The sequence below is a fragment of the Salmo trutta genome, chromosome 6 (assembly GCF_901001165.1).
Source record: "Salmo trutta chromosome 6, fSalTru1.1, whole genome shotgun sequence".
Lineage (NCBI taxonomy): Eukaryota > Metazoa > Chordata > Actinopteri > Salmoniformes > Salmonidae > Salmo > Salmo trutta.
The window spans coordinates 10,486,979-10,513,658 of NC_042962.1; the positions used below are offsets into that span (position 1 = coordinate 10,486,979).

Consider the following 26,680-nt stretch of genomic DNA (forward strand, 5'->3'; position numbering starts at 1 on the left):
GCTGTATTTATACACTTCTAATGAAACACAAATGTACAATAACCACCCTCTTCAAGTCTCCCCATTGCTCTTACAAAATGAAAAATAACACTTTTTCTTCTAATTTTCTCTAAAGAGGCTAGCGGCAGCCATTAGCATGCTGGGGTCGTTGGTTTTAAAGTAACTGTTCAATAACTGCTAAGGAAGATTGCGCTTCTTCTAAAGAGCAATCACCTCTTAAAACCATAATGGAACCAGACAGAGGGACTCCTGATGTTGAACACATTTAAAACCATAATGGAACCAGACAGAGGGACTCCTGATGTTGAACACATTTAAAACCATAATGGAACCAGACAGAGGGACTCCTGATGTTGAACACATTTAAAACCATAATGGAACCAGACAGAGGGACGCCTGATGTTGAACACATTTAAAACCATAATGGCTCCAGACAGAGGGACTCCTGATGTTGAACATATTTTCAGTCTCTGCAGTGTTCACCTTAAAGTTAGTGTTCGTCCTAAATGGCACTCTATGCCGTATTTTGTCCAGGGCTCATAGGCCTATATGGGGAATAGGGGACATTAAGAACGAATAAAGTAAATTAAGACTTAATGTGGACAGTATTAGCTTGTCTGAGTGTCCCTCTGTTTCTCAGTTAAAGCATAATGCCTGAAATGAGATATAGGCTCATAGAGAAACATATACAGTATATACTGTTCTCACACAATCCAAATTAAAATGTCTTTCTATCTTTCTATCTCTCTCTCTCTCTCTCTCTCTCCCTCTTTCTCGATCTTCCTGTCTCTCTTTCTCTTTCTCTCGCTCTCTCTCTCTCTCTCTCTCGATCTTTCTGTCTCTTTCTCTCTCTCTCAGACACTCAGCCAAGGTGGTGAAGGCAGCCTCTCAGGTGCTCAGCAGTATGTGGCAGTACAGAGACCTACGCAGCCTCTACAAGAAGGTAAGACATACACAGCTTATAATGCTTCATAACAGTGTCATAGGAGTGACATAATGCATCATAACAGCATTATTAGAGTGACATAATGCTTCATAACAGCATCGTAAAGAGTGACATAATGCTTCATAATAGTGTAAAAGACACCTGACTAGAACTGTTGTCCCTTGACCTCACAAGATAAGCTTTCTGATTCTGGACTTATTCCCAGATCTTGTACCTTGTGTAGACATGCTTAGCTTGGTGTTACAGTGTTATTGCTTTCTATCACTTTCTAGTTTTGGAGCGTTTTGTAAAGGCAGTTGGTTTTGTTTGTGCTCCCACATTCTCCGGGTTATCAAATCTCACGACTCATTTGAGATATGCTGTATATAATAGAAAAACAGTGAGTCAGCCTGTGTATACATGCAAGTGTGTTTGTGTGCGTGTGTGCATGCATGCATTACGTGTGTGCGAGTATGTGCGTTTGTGTGTGCATGCGAATGCATGCAAGTGTGTGTGTGTGCTGTGTACATGGCTCCCTGGGGTAGACCATTGCTACATTTACACAGAAGAGTAATGGGGTTTAGACGAGAGGAACAACAGCACTGTACTGTGAAAGATTTAGTGTGAAAGTTTCATCAATAAGACATTGTTGAGCCCAGAGCCCAGAGCTCAATGTCTGTTGTGTACTGCAGGTCTATTCAAGTCCTCTTCCTCTCTCTCGCTCTCTCGCTTTATTTCATTCATTCCAATCTCTATCTCTCTCTCTCATTCTTTCTTTCTCTCTCTCTCTTTTTTACTTCTCTTTCTTTCTTTCTCTCTCTTCCTCTGGGAAAGGAACACCCCGACCCAACTTGATTAGGTTCTATAGATGTCCTGATGTTTTCACTAAACACAGTATAGTGTAAACACACTAAACACAGTATAATGTAAACACAGTATAGTGTAAACACACTAAACACAGTATAATGTAAACACAGTATAGTGTAAAAACACTAAACACAGTATAGTGTAAACCCACTAAACACAGTACAGTGTAAAACACACCAAACAGTATAGTGTAAACATAGTTAACACAGTATAGTGTACACACAGTATAGTGTAAACACAGTGCAGTGCAAAAACACTAAACACAGTATAGTGTAAACACACTAAACACAGTATAGTGTAAACACAGTGTAGTGTAAACACAGTATAGGGTAAACACAGTATAGTGTAATAACACTAAACACAGTATAATGTATACACACTAAACACAGTATAGTGTAAACACACTAAACACAGTATAGTGTAAACACAGTGCAGTGCAAAAACACTAAACACAGTATAGTGTAAACACACTAAACACAGTATAGTGTAAACACAGTGTAGTGTAAACACAGTATAGGGTAAACACAGTATAGTGTATACACACTAAACACAGTATAGTGTAAACACACTAAACACATTATAGTGTAAACACATTATAGAGTAAACACACGATACACAGTACAGTGTAAACACAGTATAGTGTAAACACACTAAACACAAAACAGTGTCAACACAGTATAGTGTAAACGCACTAACACAAGTAAAGTGGAAACACATTAAACACAGGATTGTGTAAACACATTATAGTACAAACACACTAAACACAGTATAGTGTAAACACACTAAACACTGTATAGTGTTAACAAAGTATAGTATACACACAGTATGGTGTAAACGGTCTAATGTAAACACACTAAACACAGTATGGTGTAAACACAGGGTAATATAAACACAATAAACACTGTATAGTGTAAACACACTAAACACCGTGTAGTCTAAACACAGTAAAGTGTAAACAGATTAAACACAGGATCGTGTAAACACAGTATAGTATAAACACACTAAACACAGTCTAGTGTAAACACACTAAACACAGTATAGTGTAAACACAGTATAGTGTAAACACAGTATAGGGTAAACACAGTGTGGTGTAAAAACACTAAACACAGTATCTGGTTTTATGTCTTTGTGCCAAGTCATAATTTCCTCCCTGAATTCTTTATGTGATTTGAATTCTCCGTCAGCAGGGAAATGTTGCCCAATTTTATCCTGTTTGCAAAAAACTTCCGATATTCAAGCCGTATTGGTAGAATGCTTGTGCACTTCTTTCAGCACCTCCATGGCTTTTTTAAAATCCTCTAGCTCCGCTTTACATGGAGAATCGGGGCCGTCTGTTGACATATGAATAATTATTATTCCCAAACCTCTCCCGAAGGTGTCCAGGGTGTTTCTTCACTCCCGTCTCTAATACACATCTTCTATTAACTCTTTTCCAAGGTAGAGCTACCCACTACCCCGGAGAATAGTTATGGTATTTCTGCCTATTAATTGGTCATGGCACTTAATACCTTGTATTAGAACCAATACTGTAGCGTCTGCAAATGTATTACTGGAGAATACGTATGACCTAAGGTATTATTCCACTGTTGAGCCTCAAATATCACTGTTGCTGATAACACACATTACCAAAATGATTCACATTTGTCTTCCAATTCCACATAATCTGTCATGGTTCCCCCTCCCCAGAGATCATAAACCAACCTTTCTCTTATTGCTACTGTTACTACAGACGTATCTTGTTCAAACATTCATACACACACACACACACACACACACACACACACACACACACACACACACACACACACACACACCCTGCGGCCTCACGGCCACTGCGACTGGGCTTCCACCCTCTTTACGGGTCTGGCCAATACACCACTACACTGGGGTTTTACCCTGCACCCTGTTCAGGACTTCCCCTCTCTCTATGAGATTTACCCTCTACAGGAACTATCCTGCTCGGGACTTTATCTATGAGATTTACCCTCTACAGGAACTATCCTGCTCGGGACTTTATCTATGAGATTTACCCTCTACAGGAACTATCCTGCTCGGGACTTTATCTATGAGATTTACCCTCTACAGGAACTATCCTGCTCGGGACTTTATCTATGAGATTTACTCTCTACAGGAACTATCCTGTTCAGGACTTCCCCTCTCTCTATGAGATTTACCCTCTACAGGAACTATCCTGTTCAGGACTTCCCCTCTCTCTATGAGATTTACCCTCTACAGGAACTATCCTGTTCAGGACTTACTCTATCATTTATGGTACTAGCAATAACCAACCTACTCGGGATTTACCCCCTAGGACTTACCCTCTCCAGGTACCAATCTGTTCGGGTTTGACTTCCGGGACTTAACCATATACCACAAAGCTGCGACCGGTCATTACTCAATGGGCCTACTGAATAAACTCAGGCTTTCTAGGTCCGTATCCTATAATTGTTCAGCCTACGAATCTCATCTCCCCAAGATGTCAAAATGAGTGGAAACAGGTTTAGGAACTGTGCCTACCTTGTTCGTTGTGCCGGCTCCTGTACCACTGATCTGGACTCTCTGGTTTGACTTTAAATCCTGGTGAATCCTGCCGACAACGCCAACTGTTAGGTAAAAGAGTAAAAACTCTGAACGGACACTATCAAAGCTTAAACCAAGTTATTCTTCCCAGAGGGTCAATATAGCTGCATTAGACAAAGACATGGTTTCACCTGTGGTAGTGTACATTCTCCACTTTGGGTGGAGTAACCTACTTATCACTAAACATTGCATCGTTGTTTCTAGTCAGGGAGCTGAATGATATTGGGCCTTAACCGGTTCCTCCCCTTATCCACACTGCCACATGTGACTGTTTTCCCTGCCCTCAGCCCCTCCCAAGCTACATTATGGCACCATTCATGTCTCGTTTATAACTAATGATTAATAATAGTTAAAGAAATCCAAAGTGTAGGTGTACTACTGTTAGTTATGAGGTGTATTTTAATCATGATATTTTAATGATCTACTTTTGGGGGGTGCAAATGGTCACCAATCTTTGGTGTGTGTGCGCTAGTGTATGCTGGTGCACATGTATGGGTGAGTGCACGAGCATCTGTGTGTGTGTGACACATAGAGAGAACACTGTCGTGTGTGTGTGTGTGTGTGTGTGTGTGTGTGTGTGTGTGTGTGTGTGTGTGTGTGTGTGTGTGTGTGTGTGTGTGCTGAATTACCTGGAGGTGTATTGGTCACAGAGGTGAATCTGCTGATCACAAAGGTACAGTACATGTCCCATCAGCCATACAGTGCCTTCAGAAAGTATTCACACCCATCTACAAACAATACCCCTTAATGACAAAGTGAAAATGTGTTTTTAGAATTTTTTGCAAATTTCTTGAAACAAAAAACAGATTTCTAATTTACATAAGTATTCACACCCCTGACTCAATACATGTTAGAATCACCTTTTGCAGTGTGCCTTTCTGTGTAAGTCTCTACTAGCTTTGCACACTTGGATTGTACAATATTTGCACATTATACTTTTTTTAGTTCTTCAAGCTCTGTCAAGTTGGTTGTTGATCATTGCTAGATAGCCATTTTCAAGTCTTGGAGTAGATTTTCAAACCGATTAAAGTCAAAACTGTAACTCGGCCACTCAGGAACATTCACTGTCTTCTTTGTAAGCAACTCCAGCGTATATTTGGCCTTGTGTTTTAGGTTATTGTCCCTGTTGAAAGGGGAATTTGTCTCCCAATGTAGGATTTTGCCTGTGCTTAGCTCTATTCCATTTATTTTTATCCCTAAAAACTCCATAGTCCTTGCTTATGACAAGCATACCCATAACATGAATCAGCCACCAACATGCTTGAAAATATGATGAGTGGTACTCAGTGATGTGTTGGATTTGGCCCAAACATAACACTTTGTATTCAGAACAGAAAGTTAATTTATTTGACACATTTTTTTTCTGTTTTACTTTAGTGCCTTATTGCAAACAGGATGCATGTGTTGAAATTATTCTGTACAGCCTTTCTTCTTTTCACTCTGTCATTTAGGTTAGTATTGTGGAGTAACTACAATGTTGTTAATCCATCCTCAATTTTCTCCTATCACAGCCATTAAGCTCTGTCACTGTTTTAAAGTCACCATTGGCCTCGTGGTGAAATCGCTGAGTGGTTTCCTTCCTCTGGGGCAGCTGAGTTAGGAAGGACGTCTGTATCTTTGTAGTGACTGGGTGTATTGATACACCATCCAAAGTGTAATTAATAACTTGCACCATGCTCAAAGGATATTCAATGTCTGCCAAAAGGTGCCCTACCAATATGTGCCCGTTTACCAATAGGGGCCCTTCTACCAATAGGGACCCTTCTACCAATAGGGGTCCTTCTACCAATAGGGGTCCTTCTACCAATAGGGGTCCTTCTACCAATAGGGGTCCTTCTACCAATAGGGGTCCTTCTACCAATAGGGGTCCTTCTACCAATAGGGACCCTTCTACCAATAGGGACCCTTCTACCAATAGGGACCCTTCTACCAATAGGGACCCTTCTACCAATAGGGGTCCTTCTACCAATAGGGACCCTTCTACCAATAGGGGTCCTTCTACCAATAGGGACCCTTCTACCAATAGGGACCCTTCTACCAATAGGGGTCCTTCTACCAATAGGGACCCTTCTTAGCGACACATTGGAAAACTCCCTGGTCTTTGTGATTTTATTTGTGTTTGAAATTCACTGCTCGACTGAGGGACCTTACAGATAATTGTATGCGTATGGTACAGAGATAAGGTAGTCGTTAAATAATCATGTTAAACTCTATTATTGCACAGAGAGTGAGTCCATGTAACTTATTATGTGACTTGTTGAGCAAATCTTTACTCCTGAACTTATTTATGCATAGCAAAAGGGTTGAATACTTATTGACTCAAGACATTTCAGCTTTTCATTTTTAATTAATTTGTCAAATATTCTATAAACATAATTCCACTTTGACATTATGGGTTTTGAATACTTTCTGAAAGCACTGTATAACTGTGTCTATCTCCCTCTATTTCACTTCCTTACCCACTGCTTTCTCTACCCACTGCTTTCTCTACCCACTGCTTTCTCTGCCCACTGCTTTCTCTGCCCACTGCTTTCTCTACCCACTGCTTTCTCTACCCACTGCTTTCTCTGCCCACTGCTTTCTCTGCCCACTGCTTTCTCTACCCACTGCTTTCTCTACCCACTGCTTTCTCTACCCACTGTTTTCTCTACCCACTGCTTTCTCTGCCCACTGCTTTCTCTACCCACTGCTTTCTCTACCCACTGCTTTCTCTACCCACTGCTTTCTCTACCCACTGCTTTCTCTGCCCACTGCTTTCTCTACCCACTGCTTTCTCTACCCACTGCTTTCTCTACCCACTGCTTTCTCTACCCACTGCTTTCTCTTCCCACTGCTTTCTCTGCCCACTGCTTTCTCTGCCCACTGCTTTCTCTGCCCACTGCTTTCTCTACCCACTGCTTTCTCTACCCACTGCTTTCTCTACCCACTGCTTTCTCTGCCCACTGCTTTCTCTACCCACTGCTTTCTCTACCCACTGCTTTCTCTGCCCACTGCTTTCTCTGCCCACTGCTTTCTCTACCCACTGCTTTCTCTACCCACTGCTTTCTCTACCCACTGCTTTCTCTACCCACTGCTTTCTCTACCCACTGCTTTCTCTGCCCACTGCTTTCTCTACCCACTGCTTTCTCTACCCACTGCTTTCTCTACCCACTGCTTTCTCTACCCACTGCTTTCTCTGCCCACTGCTTTCTCTACCCACTGCTTTCTCTGCCCACTGCTTTCTCTACCCACTGCTTTCTCTACCCACTGCTTTCTCTACCCACTGCTTTCTCTGCCCACTGCTTTCTCTACCCACTGCTTTCTCTACCCACTGCTTTCTCTGCCCACTGCTTTCTCTACCCACTGCTTTCTCTACCCACTGCTTTCTCTACCCACTGCTTTCTCTACCCACTGCTTTCTCTATATGTCTGTTTTCTCTCCTCTTTGCTCTCTGTCTCTCTCGCTCTCTCTGTTTCTCTGTCTCTGTCTGTATATCTGTCTCTCTCTCTCTCTCTCTGCAATCTCTCTGATTTCTCTCTCCTCGCTCTCTCGTTCTCTGTCTATGTCTCTCTCTGCTCACTCTGCCTCTCTGTCTCACTGTTTCTCTGTCTCTGTCTCTCGCTCTGCTCTCTCTGCACTCCTCTGTGTCTCTTTGTCTCTCTCTTTCTGTGTCTTTGTCTTTCTCTCTTTCTCAGTGCCTTCAAGGGTTGTTAAATCTGAAACAACCAGACAGTCAGCTGTCTCCTTTATCTATCCTGATGCTGACATTAACAAGTGCCCACGGCAGAGTCAGCGACAGTAACTGATTGGGCTGCTAAGGAGCACAGAAACACACACAGTTCAAACCAATAGTGTGATAACTACAGTCTACCTGGGGCTAGGCAACAGCATATACAGCAAACCCAGAATATTATCCCATTGAGCTAAAGGCATCAGCTCTGACAGCTGACGTTAGTCAGGTCATTATGCGTAACACATGAAGGTCATGGGCATACTGTGTACATGCGTCGTGTGTTGGATTTATAGGGTGTGAGGCTTATGCGTGTATAGACGTGCTGAACTACATGTGCAGCGCTGCATGGTTCCCAGTCTAACATTAGTCTAGAACCAGAAAACATCAGCTGGGAAGGATGGTGTGATGGAAGGATGGTGTGATGGAAGGATGGTGTGATGAAGGATGACATGATGAAGGATGACATGATGAAGGATGGCATGATGGAAGGATGGTGTGATGAAGGATGGTGTGATGGAAGGATGGTGTGATGAAGGATGGTGTGATGAAGGATGGTGTGATGAAGGATGGTGTGATGAAGGATGGTGTGATGGAAGGATGGTGTGATGGAAAGATGGTATGATGGAAGGATGGTGTGATAGAAAGGTGCTATGATGAAGGATGGTGTGATGAAGGATGGCATGATGGAAGGATGGTGTGATGAAGGATGGTGTGATGGAAGGATGGTGTGATGAAGGATGGTGTGATGGAAGGATGGTGTGATGGAAGGATGGTGTGATGAAGGATGGTATGATGTATGGTATGATGGAAGAATGGTGTGATAGAAGGATGGTGTGATGAAGGATGGTGTGATAGAAGGATGGTGTGATGGAAGGATGGTGTGATGGAAGAATGGTGTGATGGAAGGATGGTGTGATAGAAAGGTGCTATGATGAAGGATGGTGTGATGAAAGATGCTATGATGAATGATGGTGTGATGGAGGGATGGTGTGATGGAGGGATGGTGTGATGGAGGGATGGTGTGATGGAGGGATGGTGTGATGGAAGGATGGTGTGATGAAAGATGCTATGATGAATGATGGTGTGATGGAGGGATGGTGTGATGGAGGGATGGTGTGATGGAGGGATGGTGTGATGAAGGGATGGTGTGATGGAAGGATGGTGTGATGGAGGGATGGTGTGATGGAGGGATGGTGTGATGAAGGGATGGTGTGATGGAGGGATGGTGTGATGAAGGAATGGTGTGATGAAGGATGGTGTGATGGAAGGATGGTGTGATGAAGAATGGTGTGATGGAAGGATGGTGTGATGAAGAATGGTGTGATCGATGGATGGTGTGATGAAGGAGGGTGTGATGAAGGATGGTGTGATGTAGGATGTGTGATGGAAGGATGGTGTGATGAAGGATGGTGTGATGGAAGAATGGTGTGATGGAAGGATGGTGTGATGAAGAATGGTGTGATGGAAGGATGGTGTGATGAAGAATGGTGTGATCGATGGATGGTGTGATGAAGGATCATGTGATGGGAGGATGGTGTGATGGAAGGATGGTGTGATGGAAGGATGGTGTGATGTAGGATGGTGTGATGAAGGATGGTGTGATGAAGGATCATGTGATGGGAGGATGGTGTGATGGAAGGATGGTGTGATGTAGGATGGTGTGATGGAAGGATGGTGTGATGAAGGATGGTGTGATGAAGGATGGTGTGATGAAGGATGGTGTGATGAAGGTTCATGTGATGGAAGGATGGTGTGATGAAGGATGGTGTGATGGAAGGATGGTGTGATGTAGGATGGTGTGATGAAGGATGGTGTGATGAAGGATGGTGTGATGAAGGATGGTGTGATGAAGGATCATGTGATGGGAGGATGGTGTGATGGAAGGATGGTGTGATGGAAGGATGGTGTGATGGAAGGATGGTGTGATGAAAGGATGGTGTGATGAAGGATGGTATGATGAAGGATGGTATGATGAAGGATGGTGTGATGGAAGGATGGTGTGATGGAAGGATGGTGTGATGAAGGATGGTATGATGAAGGATCATGTGATGGGAGGATGGTGTGATGGAAGGATGGTGTGATGGAGGGATGGTGTGATGGAGGGATGGTGTGATGAAGGATGGTGTGATGGAAGGATGGTGTGATGTAGGATGGTGTGATGAAGGATGGTGTGATGAAGGATGGTGTGATGAAGGATGGTGTGATGAAGGATCATGTGATGGGAGGATGGTGTGATGGAAGGATGGTGTGATGGAAGGATGGTGTGATGGAAGGATGGTGTGATGGAAGGATGGTGTGATGAAGGATGGTATGATGAAGGATGGTATGATGAAGGATGGTGTGATGGAAGGATGGTGTGATGGAAGGATCATGTGATGGGAGGATGGTGTGAATCGGAAAAGTGTCTCTATATTTCATTGAAATATTCCCTTTAGCCGTACATTATTTGGCTTAGGAATTATGTAGTGAGATCAGTGTAGTTGAAATGTGTTATTAAATCCTGTTTTCTGTTACTCTAAGTGGCTCAACACTTGAATATGGAATATGTCTAACATCAAACATTCACTTCCCATTGTCTTCAATCTCATTTCACTTAATGTGGAATAGACCTTTTTCTGTGAGAAAGAGTCACGACTAGTTTCACACACACATACAGACACACGCACACACGCACGCACACACACACACGCACACACACACGCACACACACACGCACACACACGCGCACACACGCACACACACGCACGCACGCACGCACGCACGCACAGACACACGCATGCACGCACGCACGCACGCACGCACACACACACACACACACACACACGCACAGACACACGCACACACACACACACATACAGACACACGCACACACACACACACACACACGCACACACACACACGCACACACACGCATTCAAGCACTTGTGCCCGCACGCAGACAAACACACACACACAATTGTATTACAGCCGTCTCAGTGAAAACAGAAAGGGGATTTGACTGGGGGGGGAAAGTAAAGCATACAACGCTGAATGTTAAAAAGTGTGATATTGAATGAGTGTGGTGAGTCAACAGAAATGGCCGTGGGTGAGGCCTGGCCGGACAGAACAATCTGTCGTAACTTTTACTAAGCCTAATCGCATCACACAAGCAGACACTAACACAAGCTCTGACACTCACCTTGTGCATAGGGCTATAACGTGTGCTATAATGTGTGCTAGAATTGCCTCGTCCCTTGCATTCTTACGGCCTGGAAATGCTGTACCTGTCCAATGGCCTTAGGCACAACAGGCACGATGGTCGCTTGGCAACCAAACTCTCTCCTTGCCAGTGGGGGGCTGTGGCATGGAAGGATGTAGAGAGGGAGCGATAGAAAGAAAAGGGGGAGAGGAAGATTAATGTGAGAGAGAGAGAGAGGGGGGGGGGTGGAGGGAGAGAGAGGTGAAGATAGAGAGGGAGAGAAGAGAGAGTAAAATGAGTGAGGGTGTAGAGAAGGGTAAGAGAGAGGAGAGGAGAGGAGAGGAGAGGAGAGGAGAGGAGAGGAGAGGAGAGGAGAGGAGAGGAGAGGAGAGGTGATAGAAGGAAATAGGAGAGAGGGATAGGAGGAGAGAGGAGGCGAGAGAGGGGATAGGAGGAGAGAGGAGAGGGGAGAGGGGATAGGAGGAGAGAGGGGATAGGAAGAGAGGAGAGAGGAGGAGAGAGGAGATAGGAGGAGAGAGGAGGCGAGAGAGGGGATAGGAGGAGAGAGGGGATAGGAGGAGAGAGGGGATAGGAGGAGAGAGGGGATAGGGGATAGGAGGAGAGCGAAAGAAAGTGGGGCATCTTTGATCCTTCAGGAGCTCAGCAGGAAACAGGCATGTCACAGGCAGGGCAGGATTGTGCGTGCGTGCGTGTTAGCAGATAAAGTATAAGGTGTATCATGGCAGGCAAGAGGAGAGGGAGTTCCCAGAGGATGGAGAAATAGTGATGCCAGAACAGTCTTGGTAGTTACAGTATATCATTATTAACTGGAAGGGTTATGGCTCTTCTATAGCCAATCCTAATGTTTAATGTTTTAGGATTTCTTAGGTCTTGTTTTTAGTTATCCGGTTTTTATTCTTCACCGAAGACTTTTATAACTTCCGTCATATCAACACAGTAATTATAAACTGGGTGGTTCGAGCCCTGAATGCTGATTGGCTAAAAGCCGTGGTATATCAGACTGTATACCACAGGTATGACAAAAACATTATTTTTACTGTTCTAATTATGATGGTACGCAGTTTATAAAAGCAATAAGGCACCTCTGGGGTTTGTGGTATGTTGCCAATATGCTAAGGGCTGTTCTTAGGCACGACACAACGCAGAGTTATTGCTTAATTATACAGCAGCAATTATGTGAGTGAAGTTTTGGGTTGTTTAGGTAGAAAAGCATCGTTAGACAATTACTTAATTGGAGCTGGAACCCAGCTGAGAGTTCTGTCTCTTCTATTTACAGTCATTATATGAAAACAACAGCTGCTGTACTTTGTTGTTATATCATCCATCTGATGAAGGAGCGAACAGGGATCAGTATGTGTGTTTTATTGTGAAGACATTTTAACATACTGTATCTGTCTGTGTGTGTTGTGTAGGGTGGATTTGTTAATGTCTTTGACCTTTAAACATGTTTCTCTCTGTTTCTGTCTCTCTATGTATATCGCTCTCTCTCTCTCTCTCTTATTGCTCTCCTTCTCTCTCTCCTACAGGATGGATTCTCTCAGTATCACTTTGTTGGTTCTGCCTCTACGATAGAGAGAGACAGACAGAGACCCTACTCCTCCTCTCGCACCCCTTCTGTGTCCCCCGTACGAACCTCACCCAACAACCGCTCAGGTCAGTGTGTTTGTGTGTGAGCTGTCCCTTCTTGTCACCCTGATAAACTCTCCCCTCTAACTTCCTGTCCCTTAACCAGGCCAATGAGCCAGAGAGCTATAGGAGTACATTAGCATTAACCATTAGCATCAGCGCTAACCTGCCTGTGGCTGTGCTTCCTTCACAGTGGGTTTAGCATGGTGATGAGGCAGAAAAGTGCTTTTACTCTCCCTGGCTTAGTGGACTCTTCAACTGACCCTGGCCTCAACTTCAGAGCAACCAGCTTCCATGCCTAATGGTGTGTGTGTGTGTGTGTGTGTGTGTGTGTGTGTGTGTGTGTGTGTGTGTGTGTGTGTGTGTGTGTGTGTGTGTGTGTGTGTGTGTGTGTGTGTGTGTGTGTGTGTGTGTGTGTGTGTGTGTGTGTGTGGTCAAAAGCTTTTCCAGGTCATTGGTAAGCCATCACTTTTTTTCGTACCACTCTATTGCTCTTCTCCTACTAAGAACTGAGATGGTGTAGCTGGTATTATAATGCTGTAAGTGAGTGTGTGGTATAGTAGTGAGTAGGGGTGAAGTTAGACATGATGACCTAAGTTGGAAGAGGATAGGAAAAGATGAGAAGATGAGTCGAACTTTGAATATTGACGTTGAAAAGCAGGAGCTTTGAGGAATATAGAGACCCTGCTCTCTCCTCTATCCCTCATCTCCCTCCTATCCACACCTCTACTTTCATTCCCTTTCTCCCTCTCCATCACCCCTCTATCTCTCTCTAGTCCTGCATTCCATCATTCTCTCCTTCTTCTGTTCTCTAGTACAGGCTGTTCTGTATCTACTAGAACCATGTTCCTCTGAGACTGATCAAAGCAGATTGAGAGTGGGAGGAAGGGAAGGAGGGGGGGGGGGGGGAGAGGCGGGGGAGTCAGAGAGAGAGATTGATTTTATTTTATTGAACGTTTATTTTAACAGGGAGTCAACTCTGAGACCGAGGGTCTCATTTCCAGGTGAGCCCTGGTACACAATACACATTGAGATACAATTAAAACTACACATATATAAATACATGTTAAAATACACACAAATATGCAAAAACACCGTCATAAAGAACAGTTCAATTTCTACTGGGTCCTCAAACAACACTCAACTGCCCGAGAGGCTCCAGAGCATCACATTTTAATGAGATCTGCAAATTGCAATCTTAAAAACTAAAGGCGGATTTACCTAATTCGGTGGAGCCCCGAGGAACTTCAAGAGTTAACCAACCCTGTGAACATGTTTTGTAAATCACGTTTTTATACTTCAACAATGAAGTTAGGTAAGTCGGAAAGCTTGTGTCGTAGAGCTTTGTAAGCAAAGAGGGAGTAAGGAAGTGACCTATGGGACTTTAATAAGGACCAGCCAACCTTGTGATACAGGATGCAATGATGCGTGTTAATACTGTCACCTGTGATAAAGCGAAGGGCGCTATTGTAGACAGCATCCAAAGGTTTAACCTCTACGGGATCGGTGTCCCTCCACCGGTTGAACTAACGTGCACTAATGTGATTAGGATGACGTTGTAAGTAACAAGAACATTTCCCAGGACATAGACATGTCTTATATGGGCAGAAAGCTTAAATTCTTGTTAATCTAACTGCACTGTCCAATTTACAATAGCTGTTACAGTGAAAAAATACCGTGCTATTGTTTGAGGAGACTGCACAACAACAACAACTTTTTTCTCGGCAACTGGTTTGATACATTCACCTCTGAAGGTAAATAATGTACTTACATTCAGTAATCTTGCTCTGATTTGTCATCCTGAGTGTCCCAGAGATAAAATATAGCATAGTTTTGTTTGATAAAATCAATTTTTGTATTAAAATGTAGGAACTGGGTTCTAAAGTTTGAACCCCTTGCTGATTGAATTGGCTGGGTGCTTATGGGGTGTTTGTCAAAATGATATCCAAAAGAGTAGATTTTTCAGGGTATCTTAAGTTGGGGCGGGTTGGTTAAGTTATCAGTTGAGTTAAATTTAGATCAGTACAAATGTCTTTAGTCTTTGATACTGGCGTCAACCATTCCAGGTTAAGATCACCAAATATATGAATAATTGTGAATTTGAATAGTTAGACAGAAAATCAGACAATTTGCTAAGAGCAATTGGAAGAACATGAATCAGTCCAAGGCCACAGCTCTGGGATTTCAGATCAGATGGAGTCTCTAATATGCCATGATCAGTAGGTAACCCTCTATATGAAATAGATATGGGGTTGGCTTAAAATGGTATACAGTGCCTTCGGAAAGTATTCAGACCTCTTAACTTTTTCCACATTTTTTTACGTAACAGCCTTAAGGTAAAATGGATTAAATGAATAAAAAATCCTCAGCAATCTACAAATAATGCCCCATAATGACCAAGTGAAAACAGTTTATTTTATTTTAGCAAATGAGTATTAAAACTAACTAATAGAAATACCTTATTTACTGTACTTAAGTATTCAGACCTTTTGTTATGAGACTCGAAATTGAGCTCAGGTGCATCCTGTTTCCATTGATCATCCTTGAGAGTCCACCTGTTGTGGATATCAGAGCAAAACCGGTTTCTATAACTTGGAGTCACCTGTGTTGAATTCAATTGATTGGACATTGTAACGGTTGTCGTACTGGAGAGAAGACCAAGGCGCAGCGGGTTGCGTGCTCATCATGATAATTTATTCAATACACGTGAACACGAAAAAACAATAAACAAAAGAGACCGACAGTTTTACAGGCTAGGTACTTACATACAGCAGTGCAAAATCAACTACCCACAAAATAACCAAACCAAACACACACCTCTATATAGGACTCTCAATCAGAGGCAACTAGAAACACCTGCCTCCAATTGAGAGTCCAACACCCAATCCTAAACATAGAAAAACTAAACTAGACAGAACATAGAAATACATACACAACACAAACCCTCTGCCACGTCCTGACCAAAACTAATACAATTACTCCCTCTGCTGGTCAGGACGGGACAGACATGTTTTGGAAAGCCACACACCTGTCTATATAAGGTCCAACAGTTGACAGTGCATCTCAAAAACCAAGCCATGAGGTCGAAGGAATTGTCTGTGGAGCTCCGAGACAGGATTGTGTCAAGGCACAGATCTGGGGAAGGGTACCAAAACATTTCTGCATCATTGAAGGTCCCCAAGAACACAGTGGCCTCCATCATTCTTAAATTAAAGAAATTTGGAACCACCAAGACTCTTCCTAGAGCTGAGAAATCGGGGGAGAAGGGCATTGGTCAGGGAGGTGACCAAGAACCCAATGGTCACCTTGAGTTCCTCTGTGGAGATCGGAGCAATTTCCAGAAAGACAACCATCTCTGCAGCACTTCACCAATCAGGCCTTTATGGTAGAGTGGCCAGACGAAAGCCACTCCTCAGTAATAGGCACATGACAGCCCGCTTAGAGTTTGCCAAAAGGCACCTAAAGACTCTCAGACCATGAGAAACAAGATTCTCTGGTCTGATGAAACCAAGATTGAACTTCTTGGCCTGAATGCCAAGCGTCACGTCAAGAGGAAACCTGGCACCATCCCTACGATGAAGTATGGTGCTGGCAGCATCAAGCTGTGGGGATGTTCAGGAGCTGGACCTCAGACTGGGGCGATGGTTCACCTTCCAACAGGACAACAACCAGAGCCTGGACTTGAACCCAATCAATCATCTCTGGAGAGACCTGAAAATAGCTGTGCAGCGACGCTCCCCATCCAACCTGACAGAGCTTGAGAGGATCTGCAGAGAAGAATGGGAGAACCTCCAAATGCTGGTGTGCCAAGCTTGTAGCGTCATACCCAAGAAGACTCGATGCTGTAATCGCTGCCAAAGGTGCTCCAACAAAGTACTGAGTAAATGGTCTGATAGTTCCATTTTTTATTTGTAATACATGTCCACTTTTCTTTGTTGCTTTGTCATTATTTAGTATTGTGTGTAGATTGATGATGAATTTTAGAATAAGGCTGTAACGTAACAAAATGTTGAAAAAGTCAATGGGTCTGAATACTTTCAGAAGGCACTGTAGATACAAGATTGCTTAAAACTGTGCCATTTGGTCTATGCCTCAAACGAGTATGTGGATTAATACAAGACTCAATACAAGGTTACCTGTTTGGGCCAAGGACTGATATCCCATCACTTTTTAAATTCCTTTTCAATGTTAGCACTCATTGGCTCAGTGGTCCAAAGTCGTGGAAGTACGGCGGTAAGGCAGCTAAAGGCAGCTTCAGACGGATGGATATGGGTTAAGGGACTGATGTTGTCGCCCTTTTGTTTGATGTTGGCTATCACTTGCCTGGCATCGGAGTCTCTATGACCAGAACGGGCTCCTAGGGCCACACAGTCCACTTCCAGCGGTTCAAAGCTGTTTGCCAGGCGGAGCAGATCCCTGGGTGAGAGAAATGTTCAGGGCTGAGATCTGAGGAGAGGAGGAGAGAGAAGTTGGAGAGAGAGAGAGGGGGGAGAAAGATACAGAGAGGAGAATGTGAGAGACGGGGAGGTAGTTCATGTTTGAGAGAGAATGAGAGAGGGAGAGATGGAGGTAGTTTATGTTTGAGAGAGAGAGCGAGAGAGAGAGAAATGAGTGAGGAGAGGAGATAGAAGGAAATAGGAGAGAGGGATAGGAGGAGAGAGGAGGCGAGAGAGGGGATAGGAGGAGAGAGGGGATAGGAGGAGAGAGGAGAGAGGGGAGAGGAGAGAGGAGATAGGAGAGAGGAGAGAGGAGTGGAGAGAGGGGACAGGAGGAGTTAGTTCATGTTTGCGAGAGAGAGAGAGAGAGAGATGGGGTAGTTCATGTGTGTGTGAGAGAGAGAGATGGGGGTAGTTCATGTGTGAGAGAGATGGGGGTAGTTCATGTGTGAGAGAGAGATGGGGGTAGTTCATGTGTGAGAGAGAGAGAGAGAGAGAGAGAGAGAGAGAGAGAGAGAGAGATGGGGGTAGTTCATGTGTGAGAGAGAGAGATGGGGGTAGTTCATGTGTGAGAGAGAGAGATGGGGGTAGTTCATGTGTGAGAGAGAGAGATGGGGTAGTTCATGTGTGTGTGAGAGAGAGAGATGGGGGTAGTTCATGTGTGAGAGAGAGAGATGGGTGTAGTTCATGTGTGAGAGAGAGATGGGGGTAGTTCATGTGTGAGAGAGAGATGGGGTAGTTCATGTGTGAGAGAGAGATGGGGGTAGTTCATGTGTGAGAGAGAGATGGGGGTAGTTCATGTGTGAGAGAGAGATGGGGGTAGTTCATGTGTGAGAGAGAGATGGGGGTAGTTCATGTGTGAGAGAGAGAGAGAGAGAGAGAGAGAGAGAGAGAGAGAGAGAGAGAGAGAGAGAGATGGGGTAGTTCGTGTGTGTGAGAGAGAGAGATGGGGGTAGTTCATGTGTGAGAGAGAGAGATGGGGGTAGTTCATGTGTGAGAGAGAGAGATGGGGGTAGTTCATGTGTGAGAGAGAGAGATGGGGTAGTTCATGTGTGTGTGAGAGAGATGGGGGTAGTTCATGTGTGAGAGAGAGATGGGGGTAGTTCATGTGTGAGAGAGAGATGGGGGTAGTTCATGTGTGAGAGAGAGATGGGGGTAGTTCATGTGTGAGAGAGAGATGGGGGTAGTTCATGTGTGAGAGAGAGAGAGAGAGAGAGAGAGAGAGAGAGAGAGAGAGAGAGAGAGAGAGAGAGAGAGAGAGAGAGAGAGAGAGAGAGTTTAGGAAATGTGCCCAACGGTACAACTTGGGACAAAAAAGCAGCGCCTCTGGTGGATTTGGTCTAGCAGGGAATGCAGCAAAAGAAAAAGTCTGCAAAGCATTTTACTCAATAAAATAATATTCTCAAAAATAAATATTCCTATCCAAATCTGGTGCAAAATATTCAATAGTGTAATTAGACTAAATGCACTAAATGGAAGCGAGGTTTGGGTTCCAACCTTTAATTACGATTATATGCACTGGGAGACAAATTATCCAAAATATCCAAAAGAAAGTACCTGTAAGGGTGCGTAACTGGTGGCAGGGAAGTCAGCAGGAACTAGGTAATAGCCGGAGCAGTTTAATTGCAAAACCAACGGCATAAAGAATAACAAACATGGGTACAAAACCCGTCGCGCACCAGTAAACGTGCACAAGCACTTACAACAAACAATTCCACACAAAGACATGGGAGGAACAGAGGGTTAAATACACAACAATTAATGAGGGAAATTAAAACCAGGTGTGTAGGAAAACAAGACAAAACAAATGGAAAATTAAAAGTGGATCGATGATGGCTAGAAGACCGGCGACGTCGACCGCCGAACACCGCCCGAACAAGGAGAGGAACCGACTTCGGTGGAAGTCGTGACAGTACCAACTAATGCATGGAAAGCGGAACTCGGAAGATTCCTTTGAATTGTAAATATAAAGAAAATGACACTAAAATGTTGGCACCATTTGAAATTAAGCCCCCAAACATCATTACAATTCAAAGCACTGGAAACCCAAGAGCTGAACACTGAAATTAGTCCCTTATGTCAGCTGTTAAAATCACTAAACAACCCTATTATCCAAACACACAGGAAAATCAATGAAATTGTTACAGAAACTAAATCCTCCTATTAGACTAATTGGGAAAATGAAACAAAAACACAGAAAGAACTAATTTGCTATTTGACACTCAGAGAATACTAATATACAGAATATCTCTAGTCTCTCAGAGATACAAAACAGAAACAGATCCTGAGCAAATACAGGCTCAGCGAACACCAATTAATAGGGTATAGAAAAAGGGAGACACACAAAGACATGGCTAACCCAAGAGGAGTGTCTATGTGGTCACTGCACCACAGGGGAGGTAGAGACAGAGATGTACATTTTCCTCTACTGTGATAAATACTCCCATATAAGCTAATATCTTTTGAAGAAAATATCTAAATCAATTCCCAACTTCTGGGCATTTACCAATAACATAAAGGTGTTAATTATTCTGGGTGAGGGAGAAAACGCAAATATTACTGTCACGTCCTGACATATATAAGTTCTTATTTTCTATGGTAGAGTGGTCAGGGTGTGACGGGGGGTGTTTTTGTGTTTGTTCTATGTTTTCTATTTCTATGTTGTAGTTCTAGTTTGTCTATTTCTAGTTTTTTTTTTTTTTAGTTGACCTTCAATTGGAGGCAGCTGGTTCTCGTTGCTTCTAATTGGAGGTCATATTTAGTATGGGTGTTTCTGCATGTTGTTTGTGGGTGATTATGTTTTGAGTAGTGTGCTTTTTCCCCTCTCTGCGTCATGGTTTGTTGTTTTCTGGTTAGTTTAAGTGTTTTTGTATTGCATCACGTTTCATTATTAAATAAAGATGTGGAACTACGAAAACGCTGCGCTTTGGTCCGCTCCTTCTAACAGCCATGACAATTACTGCCAGATATGTATACGATTGCCATAGCCTGAGGGACATCCCATGACCATTAGTTCCCTGAAGTATGTACATTGTATATAACTTACAAGTACTACATAGTGTAACCATCATCCATGTACATTATGTTGATTATTTACTAGCCATTATTTTGTATTTATTCGTATTTCTGTTTAATTAAATATATCTACCTAAGTTTCCACAATACATCAGCAGTAGTGTTGTAACTGTATACATGATTCTATTATTATTACTACTGAAATAAACTGGATTTCATTGTCCTCATTGGATTGGACTCTATTGACTGAAATGCTTAAGCACTTCACCATCAAAAACAGGTCACAACTCCTGCAGCTCTGTCGCACGCTGGGTATGTACATAGTCAATGGTAAGCTTCGATTGGACTGCTATGGTAGGTACACTTATAGCTCTCAGAGCGTTCACAGTCAGCCCACTGAAACCAGGGACTGGGATCAGATCACAGCAAAATCACAGTCTACTTGGACAGAGCAATACTCAATCATGAGGCATCATAGCCAAAGGTACTGAATAATATAAAGGAAAGTAGTGTGGAAACCTACAAAAAAACAATTAGGCAACATATTCAATCCCTTTTAGACAACTTCCTGGACAAAACGTTCCACTGTAATAGTGAAGGTGTAAACTTGGCAGTAGAAAACCTTAAAAGTATATTTGTCTTCTCAGCTTCCCTATCAAATCTATACATTTCAAACAGAAAACCGGAGAAAATTATCAACAATGACAAATGGTTTGATGAAGAATGCAAAAACCTAAGAAAGAAATTGAGAAACCGATCCAACCAAAAACATAGAGACACAGAAAACCTGAGCCTACGCCTTCACTATGGTGAATCACTAAAACAATACACTACGAAAAAATGAGTCCATAGACTAACCACTTCTGGGAAAATTGGAAAACACTAAATGAACAACACGAAGAGTTATCTATCCAAAACGGAGATGTATGGGTAAACCACTTCTCCAATCTATTTTGGCCCAATAACAAAGACCAAAAGGCAAAAACATATACATGATCAAATACAACTCTTAGAATCAGCTATTAAAGACTACCAGAACACACTGGAATCTCCAATATCATTGAATGAACTACAGGACAAAATACAAACCCTCCAACCCAAAAATGCATGTGGTGTTGATGGCATCCTCAATAAAATGATAAAATATACAGATCACAAATTACAATTGGCTATACTAAAACTCTTTAACGTCATCCTTAGCTCTGGCATCTTCCCCATAATTTGGAAACAAGGACTGATCACCCCAATCCACAAATGTGGAGAGAAATATTTGACCCTAATAACTACCGTGGGATATGCGTCAACAGCAACCTTGGGAAAATCAGCAGACTATTAATTTTGTCAGTGAAAACAATGTACTGAGCAAATGTCAAATTGTCCCCCCCCCAAATTTTTTTTTATAATAATAACTGTACAACAGACCACGTATTCACCCTGCAAGTCAATTTGGCATGAGGGTCTGCTATACAAATTGATGTAAAGTGGTGTTGGGGAAAAATATACGGCATTATAAAAACCATGTACACAAACAACAAGTGTGTGGTTAAAATTAGCAAAAAACACAGGGACGTGGGGTGAGACGGGATGCAACCTTCAACATATATATCAACGAATTGGCAAGGACACTAGAACAGTCTGCAGCACCCGGCCTCACCCTATTTGAATCTGAAGTCAAATGTCTACTGATAATCTGGTGCTTCTGTCACCAACCAAGGAGGGCCTTCAGCAGCACCTAGATCTTCTGCACAGATTCTGTCAGACCTGGACCCTGACAGTAAATCTCAGTAAGACAAAAATCATGGTGTTCCAAAAAAAGTCCAGTCCCCAGGACCACAAATACAAATTCCATCTAGACACCATTGCCCTAGAGCACACAAACAACTATACATACCCCGGCATAAACATCACTGCCACAGGTAACTTCCACAAAGCTTTGCATGATCTGAGAGACCATCAAAAGGAACATAAAATTCAACATACCAATTAGGATCTGGCAAAAAATACTTGAATCAGTTACAGAACCCATTATCCTTAATGGTTGTGAGGTCTGGGGTCTGCTCACCAACCAAGAATTCACAACATGGGACTAACACCAAATTGAGACTCTGCATGCAGAATTCTACACACAAAAAAAAGAGAGAGCACATGACTTTTAATTGTTAAGCAGAGCAGCACAGGGGAACCCAAGAGCAGACAGATGAGGAAACAGATGAATGAACCAAGGTATTTATTGTAACACAGGGAGGCATAGAAATCCTTTTGACCTGGAGAGTAGACTGGAGCTGAAGCACGGCAACGGTTAGCTTGGGATTGGGTTGTGGCGGAGGCACAAAGAACAGACCGGTCCCTCCTCCAGGTACAATGACAATGGCGCCTGTGGTCCTGGACTGAGTTACTGTTAGATGGAGGAAGGCCAGTGACGAAGTCCTGAGCTATGTGTGACCAGGGGCGACTGGGTATGGGAAGAGGGCGAAGCCGACCGGACGTAGGTTTGATGGAGGTTTTGTTCCGGGCACAGACTGAGCAGGCACCATGGTGGGCCACCAAAATTGCTGCCACATGGAGGCAACAGTCCGGTTCATGCCAGGGTGACAGGTGAGGTGAGTAGCATGGGCCCACTGAAGAATTTCAGAGTGAACTGAATCTGGCACACACAGAGCCTTACAAGGACCATTTCCTGGATCAGACTGGTTCAACTGAGCCTGACGAGCACAGGACTCGATCTCCCAGGAGACAGCAGCAACGATGCAGGAGGATGGCATAATGGTTTCTGGCTCGGGACCTGTGTTGTCTGCGGTGAATTGACGGGAGAAGGAGTCAGGCTTGGTATTCTTAGATCTGGGGCGAGAAAGGTTATACAACCTGCTACTGGGGAAGGGAGCTCCAGGCTGGAGGTCAATAGCACAGTCATACGAGCGATGAGGCGGCAGAGACGGGGTGTGGTGCTTACTGAACACAAGAGTTAAACTGTGATACTCTGGAGGAACAGAAGACAGGTCCGGGGGTTCTGGAATGGACTGGGGTACAGACAAGGCAGGTGGAAGGACAGAATGTAGACAATTGGAATCACAAAATGTACTCCAAGTAGTAACCCTCCTGGTGGTCCAGTCAATCTGTGGGTTGTGTAGTTTTAACCACGGATGGCCCAGAACGAGAGGAGAGTAGGGACTGTCGATTATGTGGAAACTGATCTTTTCTTGGTGATTACCAGAGAGATGCAGGATGACTGGAACATTTCTCACAGACATGGGAGAGAAGCTTACCATTGAGAGCGTAGGCATCAAGAGGTGAATTAAGTGGAACAGTGTCCAGGCCCAACTGGTTGACAAGACCTCAGTCCAAAAAGCTCTTGTCGGCACCTGAATCTATAAGAGCAGCTAGAGAAAAAAACAGACTCTGCCACACAAGGTAGGCCTCAAACAGGGGTCTGGTGGAAGATGGGCAGGCAATTTGACCCAATAGTATTTTCCCCATATCAACTGAGCCTCTTCTTACTGGACGCAGGGAACAAGTGGAAACCAGGTGACCAACCTGGCCACAGTATAGACAGCTCCTAGTATCGACACACCGCTGCCTCTCCTCTGGAGATAGACGGGTCCGGCCGAGCTGCACGGGTTCAGGTTCAGAACATGCCTGGGGTTGGGATACAGTCGAAGGAGAATAACAAGGCACTGAAGCAGATGTTAAGGAACTTGCAACCTTAACTGCCCTCTCCGTCCGCTGCTACTGGAGACGGTTGTCAATGCAGATAGTGAGAGAAATGAATTCATCAAGATCATCAGGCTCCTCCCTGGACGCCAACTCGTCCTTTAGGGTCTCAGTGAGTGAGTTCAGGAATGCTCCCTGAAGAGCCTCCTCAACCCAGCTGCTCTCTGTGGCGAGGGTGCGGAACTCACATGCCACTTCAGCAACACTCTGGGAGCGTTGATGGAGGGACAGGAGTCGTTTAGCAGCGTCCTTTCTGCAAACTGAGTGGTCAAAAATCTTCCCCATCTCCTCCGTGAATCTACTATAGGAGAACAAATGGGTGACTGTCTCTCCCACACAGCAGTGGCCCAGGAAAGCGCTGCTCCACAGAGGCAGCAAATCAAAAACAAAATCTTGGCTCATTCACTAGCATAAGAGTAGGGCTGTTGCTCAAATACTAGTGAAAATTGTACCAAAAAGACTCTGCATGTTCCCGAGATTACCATCGTAGCGCTCTGGAGTAGGAACAAACGGCTCCCCGGGGCGAAGAGGAGGGACATGTTATGATCTTTGGGCATAGGTTTGACTCTGTAGGACAGATTCCGTGAAAACTCATTGATAGTCTCCAGAAGGGTTTTAAGCGCTTGGTCATGTTGATTGAGCAGGTCGCCTTGACCAATGAGCATTTGGTGGAGAGTATCCCTGTCTGCTGGGTTCATATCTGGGCCAGATCGTACTGTTAAGCGGAGCAGCACAGGGGAACCCAAGAGCAGACTCAGATGAGGAAACAGAAATGAATGAACCAAGGTATTTATTGTAACACAGGGAGATATGGAGTGCAGATCGGGAGAAGCTGGGATGAGTTGTAGGAAACCAGATGTGGGGCTGAAGTTGGAGTGATCTGGGTTTGGACAGGGTAAACAGGTCCAGAGGGAAATCCAAGGGAGTGGTGGTGTGGTGAGTCCAGAACAGGGTAGCAGGGTGGTGAGATGTGGAACAGGAGTGGCAAAATGAGCAGAGATTATGATCTGGCAGAGTGGAAGTGGCAGAACTGAGTATTTGTAGAGGTCTTGATAATGGAACGAGTTGCAGCTGGTAGGGATCTGCTCTGACTCCAGCACACCTGTCTCCAACCGCACGATCACACACACACACAGTGAGAGAGCGAGATTGCTCGCTCTAAGGGTGTGGTTGAGTTTATATATATGTGTGTGTGTACTGGGGGAATGGCTGCAGGTCAAGCAGACAGTGGCAGGAGCAGATGTGACATTAACTGAACTGGGGTTACCAGTGAGTGTGTGTTTGGCTGTGTGCGTGTGCAACCTTTCTAAGTGCCTGGGCGCACAGTGTACCATGCTAATAGCACTCAGACCTGGTCTCCAGGGATAACCGGATCTAGCAGTGAAGGGCCTGGTGACGGTGTTCTGTTACAGTATTAATGATCCGTTTAACAGAGCTGTCACAGGGTTGTCATAAACATTCCTCTCCACTCTTCTCCTGTCCTCTGTTGTTTTAGTAATGTAAGATGTGTATGTTTCTGTTCGGTTGAACCTGCTATTTAAAGTCTTCTATGGTCTAGTCAGTTTAATAAAGTGCAGGTTAGCAGTTTATATAATGTGTGAAGTACGTACTTGATAAGAGTGTGTAGGTAAGCAGTATTATATACTGTAGTGTGTAGGTAAACAGTATTATAGACCAGTATTATATACTGTAGTGTGTAGGTAAACAGTATGATATACTGTAGTGTGTAGGTAAACAGTATTATAGACTGTAGTGTGTAGGTAAACAGTATTATAGACCAGTATTATATACTGTAGTGTGTAGGTAAACAGTATTATAGACCAGTATTATAGACTGTAGTGTGTAGGTAAACAGTATTATAGACTGTAGTGTGTAGGTAAACAGTATTATATACTGTAGTGTGTAGGTAAACAGTATTATAGACTGTAGTGTGTAGGTAAACAGTATTATAGACCAGTATTATAGACTGTAGTGTGTAGGTAAACAGTATTATAGACCGGTATTAAATACTGTAGTGTGTAGGTAAACAGTATTATAGACCAGTATTATAGACTGTAGTGTGTAGGTAAGCAGTATTATATACTGTAGTGTGTAGGTAAGCAGTATTATAGACTGTAGTGTGTAGGTAAACAGTATTATAGACCAGTATTATATACTGTAGTGTGTAGGTAAACAGTATGATATACTGTAGTGTGTAGGTAAACACTATTATAGACCAGTATTATATACTGTACTGTGTAGGTAAGCAGTATTATAGACTGTACTGTGTAGGTAAACAGTAGTGTAGACTGTAGTGTGTAGGTAAACAGTATTATAGACTGTAGTGTGTAGGTAAACAGTATTATAGACTGTAGTGTGTAGGTAAACAGTAGTATAGACTGTAGTGTGTAGGTAAACAGTATTATAGACCAGTATTATATACTGTAGTGTGTAGGTAAACAGTATTATATACTGTAGTGTGTAGGTAAACAGTATGATATACTGTAGTGTGTAGGTAAACAGTATTATAGACTGAAGTGTGTAGGTAAACAGTATGATAGACCAGTATTATAGACTGTAGTGTGTAGGTAAACAGTATTATAGACCAGTATTATAGACTGTAGTGTGTAGGT

At 43.5% G+C, this 26,680-nt stretch overlaps 1 protein-coding gene across 4 annotated transcripts in view; it reads left to right on the forward strand.

Annotated features, from left to right (window-relative positions):
• Nucleotides 1-26,680, forward strand: part of LOC115195395 (catenin delta-2-like) — a 562,679-nt gene that overhangs the window by 527,516 nt on the left and 8,483 nt on the right. For all 4 annotated transcript variants that reach the window (XM_029755212.1, XM_029755211.1, XM_029755213.1 and 1 more), the window contains 2 exons: nucleotides 859-943; nucleotides 12,810-12,936. In XM_029755212.1, coding sequence (XP_029611072.1) covers nucleotides 859-943; nucleotides 12,810-12,936 — 212 coding nt within the window. The remainder of the gene's footprint in view (nucleotides 1-858; nucleotides 944-12,809; nucleotides 12,937-26,680) is intronic.